Raw genomic sequence first — 17180 nt, forward strand, 5'->3', positions numbered from 1 at the left:
CCATTCGCAAGATGCTGTGAACTACCAAATCGCAACAGTTTAAAGTAGTTGCTAACCTTACGAAATGACATAACTAGTGATTTTCTTTGAAATTCTCATGTGAACAGATTGAAGCCACACGAAACAGGAAGACTGGCATGCTAATAGTAGACTCGCAACCTAAGCAGAGACGCAAAGCTGAAGGGGGTGCCAACAGCATGAAAGTGCAATCTCCTCTCTATGTTGGTGGGTTGCCAGATCAAATACAAACCACTGTAATCAACGAGGTAAGATCTCAAATGCAAAATAGATTATTAGTAAACTATTAAAAGGAAAGGATAGATGAATACTTTTAGTACTGCGTGAGCTATATTTTATATGAAAAATCTGCCAATTATTAGTAGGGGTGCATTTATGATTGTGTGAAAGAAAAGGTACAGACGCTTTCTGTGTGCATATCTTGTGTGTTCATTTGAGTGAGGGGTGCGGGGGCACTTGTTATTGCCGACAAATATGGACCCATCTATGACATTTCACTCATAAAGTGCGGACCCATAGCAACTGTCCACAGTTGTAAGAGAGCAGCAAAGGGTGCTACACTGCTTAATAATGCATATGGGATATATAGGTCCCCCATTGTAGGTGCAATACCAGGTCCACGGTTTGACGGATAAATATCGTATCTTACCACAAACGTCCACATTTCAATAGTGGATTGTCAGTGCATAGAGGTCCATGGTTATGCTGTTAATTTCATAGGGTCCCACAGAGGTCCACTATACACAAGAGCCGAACCACTTACATGTTCACGTAACCGCCTCAACTCATTTGCATAATTTTGTAGGTGGGCTGATCTTATTCTGATTCTTCGAACATCTAATTTGCATAGTTTTGGAGGTTTCCATATTTGGGTTTACCTAATTAATTAGTAATGACCCGGACATTGTTTACATCATGACGTCATAGAGCTTGTTACTCGTCCGATTCGAAACACGAAAAACATTTGCACTTTTCTTTCCATTAATGTTATATCATGAAATACCATATAGGTGTTAGTTTTTTATATAAGGAAAATATTCCTGGCGATGACCCCATGTTGACAATGGCTAAATATGCTGTATTAGTTCTGGAAAGGGTCCGGCGACGGTCCGCCAATTTTTTCCTTCAGATTTTGAGATCATTTAGTAGACTTTCTTACCAGTCGTTTTCATTACCCTAACTACAGTTTGCACATTGAAAAGTGAACTTCGACGTACGTTATGCGAAAAAGTCTTGCCGTACCTTTTTGATTCATTTACATGCATGTTTCAGCCGAGACGGTTACGTTTGCGGCCATGCAGTGGTATACAAATAAGCTCATCTTGTTTTACTAAAGTAAAACATCTTTGTACGGTCCACGTTTGTCTGTAAAAACGTGCAGCTAGGGGTGTGTGTGGTTGTGAGGGAGTATATGTACATGTTAGGAGTTGGGGTGAGCTTGTGTAGTGTGCAGGTGTGGGTGTTGAGTAGGTGTGCAAGTACATTGTCACCAATTACAAGATTTGTTTTTAATTTGCAAAACTTAATTTCATTGCCAGTAATACTACAAATGCAAGTAGCTACTAATAAATATTATAAAACAGCAACATAATATGTTTTATGTGATATCATTATGTAGGCCTATGTTTAGTCTTAATATCCCTACGTCTACAGTAACTGTTTTTAATCTTTGGGATTATGTATTTGTACTATTGCCATTCTCAAGTCCAAGTTGTATCTCATATCAGTTACTTGTATTATTATTAGATGACAGCTTTGGTTATTACTTCTCTCAATCGGACTTGTTTGTTTGTTTGTTTCATGAAAAACAGTGGCTTTTTTCGACAGGAATAAGCAAACTATGATGCAATTTGTGCTTGTCAAGCCCGAGACACATTGGGATGACTTGCACCAAGGAGGTAGGGTTGAGTGACCGCTTATAGGTTGAATTCCAAGTCTACCTAATCATGAAGCTCCCGTGGCCAAGTGGTTAAGGCGCTGGTCTTGTAAACTAGAGGTCCTGGGTTCAATTCCCGGGTGGGATCACTTTTCCTATTTCCTCCTTTAATCATTGCTCGACGGTAAAATTTCATCATAGTTTGTTTGTTTGTCTGTTAGCGCATACTTGTCTTATGCCAATACAAGCTGAGGAACAATATGGTATGTTGTCAGCTCTGTGGCCACATCAAAACAGTAGAGACAATAACCAAATTATTATCAAGGATACTGACCAAAGTTACAGCTTGAGATTTGTGATGTCATAAAATATCTTGTTTAGCTGTAAAACAGTTGCTGTGTTTTATATGTTATGTTTTTATGTATAAATTTCAAAATTCAAATTTTCAAAGTTCAAAATTTACTAATCAATTGATGCAGTCAGAAAACAGAACCAGTGTTTATAATGGGGGTCTGAAATTTGTAGTTACCATTTATAGTGGAGGCAGATTTAATTTGCATGCTTTGGAACAAAGGATGGTCAGAAATGGCTTATGCTAGATGATCATGGGGAAATTTCAGTATATGTGGGATAGGCTTTTATGACGGGAATTCATAGCAATTAGTGGGTTTTAGAGGGTTCGCTGTCGCACAAATTTAGAACTGTCAAGCTCTCGTCAGGAGTAGCTCTGACTGTCTTCAGTGAACGGCTCTTTTCAGAGCCACCAAAACCTTTCAAATTAGCAGATAGGCGAGATCTGCTTGTTCTCTGTTGACAAGGGGCAGTCTTAAGTGAACGGCTCTTTTCAGAGCCATCAGTAGACAAGGGGCGGCCTACATGTCTCATTCTTAGGTACTTTGTCCTTACGAAGTCAGAGCTACTCCTGACAAAAGCTTGACAGTTCTAAACTTGTCCGATGGCGAACCCACTAAAACCCACTAATTATTTCAGTATGCTTTCAAGACGCATTGGGAGGGAATGAAGAGGGATAAAATTAGATGTAGTTATGTTAGTGAGGAAACTCTATTACCTTGTTCATATCCCACAGGATGATAGATTTGCTGATAGCCCATCACAGGTAAGATTTGTTGTCACCTCCCAGTCATCATCTATTTGTGGCCCATTCATTACAAGACAAAAAGGTATATCATCTGTATATAGGCTTATTGTGCTGTGCTTCCTTTTACTATGGTTTGTGACATAAGATAATTGTACTTCCCTTCATTTTGAATGAAATTTACAGAACACAAGTGATGGTGTCTTGCAACTTGTAACAGTTTTTGTAAATGTATTGATTTATTGCATTACATGCCCCCTGCAATGTCCACTCAGTGTCATTAGCAAACCAGGGGAGGGACATTTGTAGTATTGGCAGGATCCTTGCCCTATTGATATCACCACCATGACCTAGCAGTTTAGACAGAGGACTGCAAAAAGGTTCAGATTTTATACAGGCATGAGATTTTTCAGCTGATCAGCTGAATTTGGCTTTTTTGACTTCAAATTTACGCTTTTTTATTTATTTTAAGTCCAATTTTGGGTCGTTTTTTGCCAATTTCACACTGTTTTTCAGCTTTTTTGTTCTACTTCAGCTTTTTTCAAGTAAAGCCAAACTCATGCCTGTTTATAACCCTGGCTATATTTCCATGGCAGTATTTGAAATCTATACAAGTATGCATAGTGTTGGCAGTAGTTCTTAAAACAAAATGTTAATTTATGCAAGATTTTAGAATTTGGACAATTTTTTTTTATGCAGTCAAATTCACTACAATTATACAAACCAATGAAAAAGGAAGCATGGTATAATCTTTTACAATAGGAGATATACCTTTTTGCCACAAAAATCATTTGGCTAACCAACCAAAATCAAGCAACCATCCAATCATAATTAAGGGGTACGTATTTCATTAATAATTCAACATCAAGCATGATGACGCATTTCAAACCACACAATTGCATTGTGGTAGTTTCTACGATTTCAAACCTTTTTGATAAAAAATACTAAATCATGATAACATTACTCATTTTATTGCAACAGTACTGTCATTGGTATCAATCAACTAATGACAGTAATTAAAAAAAATGAGAAATAACAAAGTGCGAAGGTTTCCAAATTTGATGTTTTGTTAATCTGTGTTGTGAAAATATGCTGTTGTCTTTCTTGTCTATTTCTAATTCCTTTTTTATTTCCTGTTATTAAGCGACCAGATATAGTATTAGCCAGGATGTTGCATTTAAATCTGTTACCCAAACCAAAAGTTTTAAAATATTTTCTGACACAACACACCCATTGCATTGAAGTGCATGGCCACTCTAGAAGCAGTGAGAAAGCTTCATATTAGGCCTATAAATGATGCTAATAATATTGGATGAGTTTGTTTTGTGTGATACAAAAATATAAGGCACTCGCCATGAAAATGCTAACCTCGCCAAGCCTTTGGTTTTTCGCTTTTAGTTTGGATAATATTTTTATGGCTCGTATTTTCTTGTGTGGCACTCAAAGTCATCCAGTAGTGTGAATATCCCTATAATTTACTAATTGATAAAGATGGTGCTGAAAATGAATAAAGTGGCTACATGTTTAGCCATTCGTTGCCCACTCAAAGATATTTGATACATCCTTGGCTAATACTATATCATGACTATGATAGCTAGCTATGTAATGAAAAGTGCTTATGTCTGTCTGTTAGCTTTTATGTTTGTCAGTAAACCATCCTGTGACAAGTGATTAATACAGTGCATTGTTCATCTTGTTAAGCTTTTCTTTTTAAAGCTTTCTTGTTTATTTCTTTCTTTTCATTTCATTTCTTTTCTTTTCATTTCTATGCTACCCTCCATCATTGTATAAACAGAAATGGTACAAGCAGAGAGTTGGGGCTGCTCTGTGGCACATGACATCAAGCGAAGTAATTTGTGTGATACCGCTAAAACATGTTATAAAATATACTAAATTATAATAGAAATTTTGAAAGTGGTGGTGACATATAATTGCTAATATTTGCATATCCCGGCCCCATATTGCATATCTAATGGGCTATTCCATTTAAAATCCACACTACCCCCTGTGGAAGATTTTGGAAATATCTTCCACAGAGGGGGTATGAATTTCAAATGGAATGAACACATTAGGTAGTTCCATTTGAAACTCACACTCCCTCTGTGGAAGATTCAATCTTTCTCAGAGGACGTATGAAATTCAAATGGAGTTGCCTAATGTGCTAATTCCATTTGAAATTCATACTCCCCTGTGGAAGATATAGCTAAAATCTTCCACAGGGGTAGTGTGGATTTTAAATGGAATAGCCCAATAAGAATCACTGATGACCAAACTAAAGATCGTCACCATTTGTCATTTAAACACATGACTGTGGGTGATTTATAGGTCATTAGGTATCATTAATATGTTTGTAATTGATATGACATTGAACTAATTGATTCCCGTTGCATATAACAAAACCTATGAAAATAATCCTTGTGTTTGTGTGAATATTTGATTCTAAAAAATTTCAGAAATATTATTTCACTCTCAAATTTTTAGTAAATGTACAATGTACAATTAAATTTACTGACATAGAAATGACAAAACATTTTGTGTGACTGGCGAGCTACTTGAACAACTTGCATGTCAATATGCTTTCATGGTCACAACTCCAGGATTAAAAACTATTGTCCAAATTCAAGTTTTTTATTCAATTATCACTGAAAATAGTCTGATTTATGAAGGATTTTACTCAAATTGTTTCATATCAATAATTTTTAAAATACGCATAATTATGATATTGTCTTTCAAGCCTGAATGTGTTGCCTTCATTTGGTTAATTGATCATTCATGAATGATCAAGTGTCTTTTATGAGATATTTTTAGAACCTTAATTGAAAATGTTAATTAGGATATTTTTAAAGCTTGGACTTTGCCAGATTCCCACAGACTTTTTTGTTGTTTACAAACTAATGCTCTTCATTAAGTATTCACAACAAGCAATGATTTGTGCATCGTAAGAAATAAATTAACTAATCCTTCCCCCCTTTTTTTTTTAATTAATATATATTTTTAGAACCTTAATTGAAAATGTTAATTTGGATATTTTTAAAGCTTGGTCTTTGCTAAATACCCACATACTTTTTGTCGATGAGAAATTAAGTTTTTCCCCTGTATGCTCTTAAGTATTCACAAGAAGCAATGATTTGTGCATCTTAAAAATAAATTTAAATAAATAAATACCCACATACTTTTTGTAGTTGAGAAATTAAGTTTTTCTCCTGTTTGCCTTAAGTATTCACAAAAAGCAATGATTTGTGCATCTTAAAAATAAATTTAAATAAATAAAGTATTCACAAAAAGCAATGATTTGTGCATCTTAAAAATAAATTTAACTAAATAATTAATTAATTAATTAATTAATTAATTAATTAATTAATTAATTAATTAATTAATTAATTAATTAATTAATTAATTTCAGAATTTATATAGCACATTTTTTCAAAGGATTCAAAGCGCTGTAATTTTGCTGCTGCATAATCAGATCACATCTACTAGGCTGGTTGCAGCCGAACCTGGCGCAAACCTATCTACACTTAGATTGTTACATCCACCAATTTTCTACAGCTCCCCAAATTCCATTTGGTGAAGTTTGTGATAACCAAACAACTAATCACCGATTTTGAAAGCAGGAGGAAACCGGAGATTCCGGAGAAAACCTGCGAGAGGGAGTATGGATCGGGATAAACCAAGTGCACATACAGGCCTTGGTCACGGCCGGGGCTTGAACCTGGGACCTTAGTAGTGCAAGGCGAGGGAACTACCGCTGTGCCAACTTGCTCCCCACCCCACCTTCCCATTGCTGTGTCATTGTACTATAATTCTCATTGGAGCACACAATCTTGCATGTCAAGGTTTCATGGTGTCATTACTGGTGTACTAATATCATTGGGATCCCTGGTGACTCCCTCTCACTCCCAGAAATCCTATTAACTTACCACATCAAATCAATCCTATATCCACCCATTGGGCTATTCCAGTTAAAATCCATACTACCCCTGTGGAAGATTTTGGAAATATCATTCACAGGGGGAGTATGTTTTTCAAATGGAATGAACACATTAGCATTAATTTTGAAACTCATCCTCCCCATGTATTATGGCTTTACCCATATCTTCCACAACTGGAGTAAGCATCTCAAATGGAAGTTACCCAATTGTCTATTCTAATTGAAACTCATACTCCGCTGTGGAAGATGATTTTAGCTAAATCTTCCACAGGGGTAGTGTGGATTTTAAATGGAACAGCCCATTACAGTGCTTGTTTCCCCGGTCAATCAAATAATTGGATTAAGGTCCCTACAGACTTTTTAGTGGATGTAGAATATTTAATATAACATGTCTTCGTTATGTAATCGATTCCCATGCTAATTCCAGTAATGTATAACTTCTAATGAATGGTTAATAGCGTAAAATTGATATTATATTTCCAACAGACATTGTACTTAACATCGATCAATTTTACATTACCAAATATTCGTTAGAACTTAAACATTACTGGGAATAGAATGGGAATAGATTAAATAATGAATGTTACATTGAGTATTCTATGTCAAATACTAGAGTCTGTAGCGGTCATTATGTGTCATGTATTTACTAAGAGTTGTGTTAAACTAAGTTGTACAAATTTGTGAGTTTGTGTTGCAACCAATGAACTGATATAATATACACAATTGTAAAAAGTATTAAAAAAATGATGACAAAACATGATACGATTCTATTTCAGAATGTGGAAATTGCTTGAATATATTTAGAAATTGTCTTTAAAAATAAACATAATTCCTGACGATCATGCCACAATACGTCTTTAGCATTGAATATTTTTGTGCGAGAAGCTCAAGTCATGAGTAATTTTGGACTTGTCACACTAAAATATGAAATTTTGAGATCTACAATGCTATCAATGCATGTGTTTATGGGATTGAGTTTAAGGTGAAAACAGTGACAAAGTGGTATGAGATAATGTACATGTAATTTCATTATGAAATGAAATATGAATGGCTGGTGTATGTGTCACCCAATTATGGACCATTTTAACATGCTTGATCCTTGTATAGGAATTAATTTCAAATTACTAAAATATAAGAATGTTAGTACCATCAAAAAACTCACAGATGTTATCTGTTAGGTCTCATAATTAAAATATTTGCATTCTCAACCTAATATTTTGTCCCTGCATATAGAAAGGGCATCATTTTGATATGGATGTACACATGTATAATGCACTGGTAGTTCGAGGTGCATATCCATTGCCATGGTTATACCCAGTTGAATCAGGATCAAGCTTCAAAATAAGCAAGCACCCAGGAGCCATTTACCTAATGGTCATAACATTTTGGCTCCTGGTCCACACCATATCATATGAACCACGCTCTACATTAAATAAAAATAATAGAGCCTGGTATGGTAGTTAAAGCAGGTTTTGTATTTAATGTGTAAAATTGAAATTTAAAAATGGCTCCTGGTTCACTAGATAATCACAGGACCATGAGCTGCTTTTTCCAAATGTGCGGCTCCTGGTCCAGATCTGCTTATTTTGAGGCTTGAATGGGGTTTTGTATTAATGTGTAAAATTGAAACTTAAAAATGGCTCCTGGTTCACTAAATAATCACAGGACCAGGAGCTGCTTTTTCCAAATGTGTGGCTTCTGGTCCAGATCTGTTATTTTGAGGCTTGATTGGGATCTTAAATTATTGTGTGGGTAGCACTTAATATTTACTGTGCATCATAGTAAATCAGTGTAATAATAAAGGACATTTTTTCTTTGTAACCAGGAGGTTCGTAGCTTCAATGGATGCATTCGTAAGTTTGTGGTGAATGGTAATCGTATAGAGCTAGAGAATGCAGAGGTAACAGAAGATATATCTCCATGCTATACTAATACAGAAATAGGAGCATATTTCCAAGGATCAGGTTATGCTGTGTTAGGTAAGTGAAGACTAACCCCCCCGTATAGAGCTAGAGAATGCAGAGGTAACAGAAGACATATCTCCATGCTATACTAATACAGAAACAGGAGCATATTTCCAGGGATCTGGTTATGCTGTGTTAGGTAAGTGAAGACTAAACCCCCCCACCCCCAGTATAGAGCTAGAGAATGCAGAGGTAACAGAAGACATATCTCCATGCTATACTAATACAGAAATAGGTGCCTATTTCCAAGGATCGGGTTATGCTGTGTTAGGTAAGTGAAGACTAACCCCCCCCTGCAGAGATAACAGAAGACATATCTCCATGTTATACTAATACAGAAATAGGAGCATATTTCCAAGGATCCGGTTATGCTGTGTTAGGTAAGTGAAGACTAACCCCCCCCCACCCCCGTATAGAGCTAGAGAATGCAGAGGTAACAGAAGACATATCTCCATGCTATACTAATACAGAAACAGGAGCATATTTCCAAGGATCCGGTTATGCTGTGTTAGGTAAGTGAAGACTAAACCCCCCGTGTATAGAGCTAGAGAATGCAGAGGTAACAGAAGACATATCTCCATGCTATACTAATACAGAAATAGGAGCATATTTCCAGGGATCCGGTTATGCTGTGTTAGGTAAGTGAAGACTAAACCCCCCCCCCGTATAGAGCTAGAGAATGCAGAGGTAACAGAAGACATATCTCCATGCTATACTAATACAGAAATAGGAGCATATTTCCAAGGATCCGGTTATGCTGTGTTAGGTAAGTGAAGACTAACCCCCTCCCACCCCCCCACCCCGTGATAGAGCTAGAGAATGCAGAGGTAACAGAAGACATATCTCCATGCTATACTAATACAGAAATAGGAGCATATTTCCAAGGATCAGGTTATGCTGTGTTAGGTAAGTGAAGACTAACCCCCCCGTATAGAGCTAGAGAATGCAGAGGTAACAGAAGACATATCTCCATGCTATACTAATACAGAAATAGGAGCATATTTCCAAGGATCAGGTTATGCTGTGTTAGGTAAGTGAAGACTAACCCCCGTATAGAGCTAGAGAATGCAGAGGTAACAGAAGACATATCTCCATGCTATACTAATACAGAAATAGGTGCCTATTTCCAAGGATCAGGTTATGCTGTGTTAGGTAAGTGAAGACTAACCCCAGTATAGAGCTAGAGAATGCAGAGGTAACAGAAGACATATCTACATGCTATACTAATACAGAAGCAGGTGCATATTTCCAAGGATCAGGTTATGCTGTGTTAGGTAAGTGAAGACTAAACCCCCCCCACCCCCGTGATAGAGCTATAGAATGCAGAGGTAACAGAAGACATATCTCCATGCTATACTAATACAGAAATAGGTGCCTATTTCCAAGGATCCGGTTATGCTGTGTTAGGTAAGTGAAGACTAACCCCCCCGTATAGAGCTAGAGAATGCAGAGGTAACAGAAGACATATCTCCATGCTATACTAATACAGAAATAGGTGCCTATTTCCAAGGATCCGGTTATGCTGTGTTAGGTAAGTGAAGACTCAATCATTAAATGAACAGAGTTTTGAGCACATCTTTTACGAAAGTACTTTTTAAGTACACCACAACTCTTGCTGTTTATAGGCAGGTAAATCATGTACCAACTGACATTACCGCTGTGATCCTAAGGGTGCACACCAGTAAATAGCCCCCATTGACTTTGTGTACAAACAGGGTCTGGGAAAACGTCATTTTCTTGACTCCAGAGCGACTCAGTTCTTCAAAACTTGCCCTTTCTGCAAGTCGAAGGTCAGATGAAGACATCCATTGTAGAAATTATATAGAGAGTCCAGCAATTTTTCACAGAAAAATGCTGACTAGATCACCCTATAGCCCACACAGCTTACGCCACCTAACGAATTGCTTGGTGTTTCTGAAATGTAACACATTTTGAAAGTTTAGCCAAATTGTCATAAAAAGTCAGATCCTGCTCATTTTTCACAGACAATCTATTTCCCAGGCCTAAATGAGGATTAAATATGAATCAGGAACTAATAGTTGGGTTTTAAGCCTTTTCTAATGTATTAAATTAAGTTGTGTTGCACGTTTCCTCATTTGAAACACTGATTTTTTCCTCCCATGGTGTAGGAGACTTGTATTTACTGGTGTGCACTCCTAAGGTCACACTTACAAGTCGCGGAATGTGTAAATATAGTGGCACAAGCTAAAAACTGTGTGTCATTGCAACAGCCCATCCAACAGTGTGGTCATGGGCAGTGGCGTAGCTAGTGGGGGGGCAGGGGACGGTGCACCCGCTTGTCATGGCCGTCGGTTCATGTGAGGTAGACGGAAGGCATTGGTGAAAAAAAATTTGGTTAACAATAGACTATTTTTTTACCCAGGGTGACAGAAAAAAGGGTGAAAAATTATGAAAAATTGTTGTGAATGAAATTGAATTTTACCACATATTATCCTTTTTCTTTTTTTTGGCTCTTCACTTTTTCAAAACATGCAAAAAAAGATTTGGGTCAACAAATCCCAACTTCCATCGGCAAAAAATATTTCCGTCAGTAAAAAATTTACAAGTTGTGCCCCCCTCGGTTCCGAAATCCTGTTTTGATAACTCATGGGCTGACAAGAGTATTGAATGTCCTGCCCACATCCAAAGCATCAGGAAGAAGCTGCTACTTCCGGTAATACAGCACACAATTTAGTATCTTGGATTTTGACTCAACTCCTAAAGTCTTGATTTTTGCAGGGTATGTTAGTTTACTAAAGTCCATTACAATCGTTTAATGAACAGAATTTAAAAAATATTGAGGACTTCCTTCTCGGCAAATGTTACAATATGGTTTTACTTTCTGTATGATTTCCTTTGACAGATGACAAGGTAGATCTAGCCATAAACTTTGAGCTTCGTCTAGGATTCCGTACTACACAGGAAGATGGTATTCTGATAGCTGCCGGTACTACAGTGCAGAATTCGCTAGTTGTGGAACTATTCCAAGGAAAGGTAAGCTCCTCATGGCAGAAAATGACCAGCAGTATAAAGAAAGGCTATTGCTGTGAGGTATAGGCCTATAGACTCTTGTTTGTGGTGATGTGAGTTCCAGCTCAGGCATATTATCTGTTTGTTGTTGTGGAATATTGAGCTAATATCGAAATTCCCTAGGGCAACGAACTAACTGCTTAATTGTCTCGGTGACTCGTGCAAGATATCAGGGGAACTGATCCTGGGTAAAATGGTTTATTGTGGTATGAATAGGGTGTGTGCTTCTTAGCTGCAAGTCCCTGAGTGTTGCTAAATGTTTTATATATTGTATCTTGTGTCACATTGGTCAGCAAATTCCTGTTAAGTGTGCTGAGACTTGTAGGTTTATTATGCCTGTGCGTAGCGTACTATAAATCACTGCCTTCCATTAATCTTGCCCCGTAAGAAACAACCACTCCAGATCTTCTTTCCTCATAAAGTGGCCTAGGAAATCAAGTTGCAGTTTCCCGATCTTCTTCGGGAGCATCTGTTGACTGCCAGCTGTATGTAATACAGTTGCATTCGTGGTCTGACTTGTCCAAGGGATCCTCAGCAATCGTCTGAGGAACCACATTTCAGTTGCTTGCAATCAATCTTCCATTGCCTTTGAAACTAACCAGCTCTCGCAACCATATTTCAGAATTGGTAGTACATAGCAAAATAGCAATTCAAGACACAGAGTCTTGTATTCATGGTGATATTCAAATTACAAATTACATACCATAAAAATTTGCCTAATGGGGCTTTAAAATCCCACTAACAAATATGTGATGCGATCAAAAAAAATATGTAGGAACTTGGAAATATTAAATTTTCAGTTTCTAATAAAAAAAGCATTAACAAAGCTGTATTTTGCAGAAATCCCCGTTGGAATGGAACAACCAGTTCCAAAGATATGAGCAATTAAAGAGTTTCCAAAATACTAGGAAACAAAAGGAAATAGTTCCTTTGTTTGGTTATATCTCAAAATCAATGTTTCAGAGTTCCGACTGATTTTGCTTGATCACATCACATGTTGGCACATACCCGTCATTCTTGTTAGAATTTTCAGAGGATGGAGCTCTCTATTTTTACATGAAATTTACCCCAAGGCAAAGGAGGCCATGTGTGCCATTGAGCGAACCTTTACGGTATGTGCACTAAACTAACCCAAAATGTTTAGGGTATCTGGACTAATACTAATTAACCCCATGAGAAATACCTGCAGATTGGCCAAAAAGAAGTTTTCATTATCAATTGGACCAATCGGCAACATTGTTAGAATAATTTCACTACGCAAAAAAATTGGGGTGAATTATTTGCAAAGCTCCATTCTGATTGGTGATTAAAGTGAAGATATCATGTAGTTGACCAATCAGAGGCAATGTTAGATCGGCAGGTAGTGCTCATGGAGTTAAGCATCACAACACCCTTTCTCTTGTTTCTTACAGATAATGTTGAGACTAAGAGATATGGATCTGAAGAGGGAGTTTATTCCTCAATTTAGTATATGTGACAACCAATGGCACACTCTAAGTGTAAGGTCAGGTGGAACATGGGTTGAGCTGGTTGTTGATGGTGATATGCAGCAACAGAGAAGCGTTAACCGCCCTGACTCTAGGGACTCTCTCCATACGCTATATATTGGAGGCAATCCAGGTAAGACGGTGACTATCATTTCGAGGGGTCAGTGACACATAGACATAACTCCATTTCTTTTTTTCGAAAATGAGATTTTGATATCAAAATTGTCAGAAACTTGAGCACTTTCCAATAAACACATTGAAGTAACTCCATTTTGCACCCAGTTGAAATCAATGGAGTTACGTCTTTGTGTCACTGACCCCTCGATTCCAGTAAAATTGATGACAGAACTTTAGAACCAGAACTTAATAACAGAAGAATAAAAGAAGTTTGTTATTACAAGTACAATGAAGGGATTGTAGACCTAGCAATCTAAAATTCATATGCAAAATGATGATGTCATTTACTGAATTTTCAGGAATGACTGTATTTAAAAAAAAAGGATATGTGATGCAAAGTTAATTAAAAATTGAAAAGTGATGGTTAATGGCTTTGCATCAGTTATTTTTTGGTATTGTGAAATATCTAAACATTCTGCTTGGACTCAGAACGGTTCCAAGGCAAAACGGTAAGATTTTTCACAGTACCCTCAAAACAACTGATGCGCAGCCATGTAACCTGTAAATGGTCAATGTGATCATTCGTTACAAAGACCTCAATAACCAGGTGGTGGCTGCATTGCATTCTCTAAATTCAGTAAATTTTCATCGTCAACTGTGTAATTGAATGGGATTATTTTGAAATTTTAAAACGCTTGAAATATCACAAACAAATAGGCCTATGTTAATAAATAATATAAATACAAGCTAAAACCGTTGGGGTTCGATAATGAACCCCACAAAACTAACCAAGTATATTAAAAATGCCATACGGCCGGGCGGTTTCACAAGTTGCCGGCTCGATCATGTCATCCACCACCTGTCAATAACCACATATACTCTTCATTTTATATTCTGTTTCAGACATTACATCTGGGGATATGACATTCTCCATGACAACACGTTCCTTTATGGGATGTATAAGAAATGTGGTATTAAACGGCACTCCAGTGAGAGATTTTAGTACATTACCGTCGTTACAAGATGTAGTACCAGACCAATGTCCTAGAGTATGATACACATAGATGGGTCCTGCCGGCCGGTCAAGTAATATCTGCATAGCTCTAATTCCAGCATGGGGACTTCTGGATATATAACCTCACTAGGGACCACAATGGCCTTATCTGAATAGCATAGTTCAATAACCTCAATTAGACATTCATAGTGCAAGATTTATGCAAGTTGCAGAGTATGAGTTTTTGTACTCAAATTTTCAAAGGTCATGCAATGAATGTACAAATGTATTGGGGTTAAAGAACTGTGCCCTGATAGATGAGCATGTTGTGGATCCTAGTGCCTGCAAGGCTTCTCTCAGTGTAACAATCAGCTGCTGGAATCACACTTGATGGAGAATGGACTCAACTAAAGTTTGTTTAGCTTAAATTGGTGACAAATATGACTCATAACTTGTGTATTGATCGATATAGAATGGTGTGCACGCAATTGTGCGCAGGACCTATGCAATTTATATCATAGTGTAATTTATGTGAGCGTGAGTTGCAACTTAAGTGACGCACATGGTAGCAAAAACCAAATAAGTTTTGACAATTATGAGCTGAACAAACTTTAGACAAGGGTTTTGAATGCATTGCCACAAGCCTGTGTGGGATGTAATTATTGGTGCATCATTTCAAGTCACAATTAGCCGAGTATTTTTCATTTACACAATTGCTATTATGTTAATCAACCAGAGCTTCAATCTTTCAGGTATTTTTTTAGTATGAGCTCATGAAAACTACCTGCCAATTGGCCAAAAAGAAGTTTTCATTATCAATTGGACCAATCAGCAACATTGTTAGAGTTATTTCACCACACAAAAAAAATTGGGGTGAATTATTTGCAAAGCTCCATTCTGATTGGTGATAAGAATGAAGATATCACGTAATTGACCAATCAGAGGCAATGTTAGATCGGCAGGTAGTGCTCAAGGGGTTAACATACAACTGGCAAGTGTACAACAAAATAGGTTACAGCCTTGGTTGTGGCAATAGCATTAGCATCAACCCATCAATGGAGGGAGGCTTTTGGCTTGACACGCCTCCTGCCCCGAAGATTGAAGCCTATGGCCGCAATAGTGTGCAAGATTTAGTGAAATGAAATATCAGTGGCATGGACTCTCTTCAAGTTAATAAATTACTTTTTTCAATATATAGAAACAATTTATTGTTAGAAAATGCTTGTAGGTAGCAAATATATATAAATTGTACATATTTCTAAAAGTACTGTGTAATTTATTTTTATGTTTCATTGTGAAGTTACCATCAGTAGCATTGTATTTATTTTTCAAGCAATGACAAAATATAATAAGAAAGGTCATTACCTGCGAAGTTTGTCAAAAATCACACCTGTGGCTCATTACCGTATTTCGTCAAATAGTTGCCCCCCCCCTCAAATAAACGCCCCCCCTCAAATAAACGCCCCCACAAATAAACGCCCCCACAAATAAACGCCCCCCCAAATAAACGCCCCCACCACTTTTTTCAACCAAGATGTTTCAAAAATGCCGATATTTCCATGCTATCTTTTGTAGTAAGCTTACCAAGTTGCCCACATGGTTGATAATAGCGTCAATAATTGGCGAAATCTGGATTGGAAACCCGGAAGTGAACCAGAAGTCAGTGTTTCTAGTTCATAGTTCGTCATTTTAGTGTGAGTTTTAAGTTTACCTAATGATTTTAACGGGAATTATCGTTCTAAAATTGACCTTGAATAAACGCGTCAATTTGACGAAATACGGTATGTTTTATGACACAAAACAATTCTGATTTGTATAACATTCAAGAAGTTTGGAAGCTCAAAACCAAGTTATTTGAGTTGAAACCAAATAAAGGTGTTTTTATATGAAGTAGAAGCCACTTGTTTGTTGAGTTTTGGGTCAAACTTCACTGTAGTAGGTATGAGCTGATTGAAGTAATATACGTCCAAATTTTATAGTGTGATTCCTTTCAGATAATCACACAACAATGATGGACTCCTGAATTCTTAACTAACATACTTGTATAAGACAGATACCGTAAAGATTCGCCTAATAGCGCTATGGGTTTTCTTGACATAACTGGAGTTTTATGCGCATACTAAAAGTGCCCTCCCGTAAAAATCCCATTAGCAAATAAGGGCACATACCCTTAATTCTTGTCTTCTTTCAGAGGAGGGAGCTCTTTATTTGTACATGAAATTTACTCCAAGGCAAAGGAGCCCAAGGAGGTTATCGACATGCTTCTTATTTTACCAAAAGCAGACCAGTGACCTAAGGTTCATATATACACAAAAAACAGACCTGTAAACCTTAAACCGTAAAGGCACTATGGGCTCCCTTGACATAAGTGGAATTTTAGGCACAACCTAAAAGTGCCCTCTCATAAAATTCCTACCAGCAAAATTACATGGAAACTTAATTCTTGTTTGGATTTCCGAAGCTCTCTATTTGCATATGAAATTTACCCTAAGGCACAGGAGAAGGTGAACTCTAAATCTTCTCTGGAATTTCAAGCATGTTTTTGCGAGGATTTAAAATTCCCACCATTTCGGGCAATTTTGCAGTGGTCATATTTTATTGATTTTACGCTAATGCCACTATGGAATGAGGAATGTCACAATTCTGCTCAGAAACTAAATATTTTGT

General features: G+C 37.1%; 2 protein-coding genes and 1 non-coding gene across 3 annotated transcripts in view; all 3 read left to right on the forward strand.

Moving 5' to 3' along the window:
• The window catches only part of LOC140138325 (laminin subunit alpha-2-like), a 188060-nt gene extending 178787 nt beyond the window's left edge, over positions 1-9273 (forward strand). The window contains exons 58-61 of the mRNA XM_072160235.1: positions 108-266; positions 2982-3011; positions 8747-8900; positions 9224-9273. Of these exons, the coding sequence (XP_072016336.1) occupies positions 108-266; positions 2982-3011; positions 8747-8900; positions 9224-9273 (393 nt within the window). The remainder of the gene's footprint in view (positions 1-107; positions 267-2981; positions 3012-8746; positions 8901-9223) is intronic.
• Positions 1970-2043, forward strand: Trnat-ugu (transfer RNA threonine (anticodon UGU)). The gene has a single exon. It is a non-coding gene; the product is annotated as a tRNA-Thr (tRNA).
• Positions 9274-9300: 27 nt separating the features above from the next.
• LOC140136808 (contactin-associated protein-like 4) lies at positions 9301-15955 on the forward strand. The gene is made up of 4 exons (XM_072158405.1): positions 9301-9397; positions 11749-11879; positions 13328-13535; positions 14423-15955. Exons 3-4 carry the CDS (start codon positions 13331-13333, stop codon positions 14572-14574), a joined length of 357 nt encoding a protein of 118 aa, XP_072014506.1. The 5' UTR covers positions 9301-9397; positions 11749-11879; positions 13328-13330; the 3' UTR covers positions 14575-15955.
• The last annotated feature ends 1225 nt before the right edge of the window (positions 15956-17180 follow it).

Source organism: Amphiura filiformis, chromosome 17 (genome assembly GCF_039555335.1).
Source record: "Amphiura filiformis chromosome 17, Afil_fr2py, whole genome shotgun sequence".
Lineage (NCBI taxonomy): Eukaryota > Metazoa > Echinodermata > Ophiuroidea > Amphilepidida > Amphiuridae > Amphiura > Amphiura filiformis.

Excerpts from the sequence above, each read along its gene's own strand:
- LOC140136808 (XM_072158405.1), top strand. The coding sequence starts at position 13,331 with ATGTTGAGACTAAGAGATATGGATCTGAAGAGGGAGTTTATTCCTCAA. Across the intron at positions 13,536-14,422 it reads ATATATTGGAGGCAATCCAG|ACATTACATCTGGGGATATG; the intron begins GTAAGACGGTGA and ends ATTCTGTTTCAG.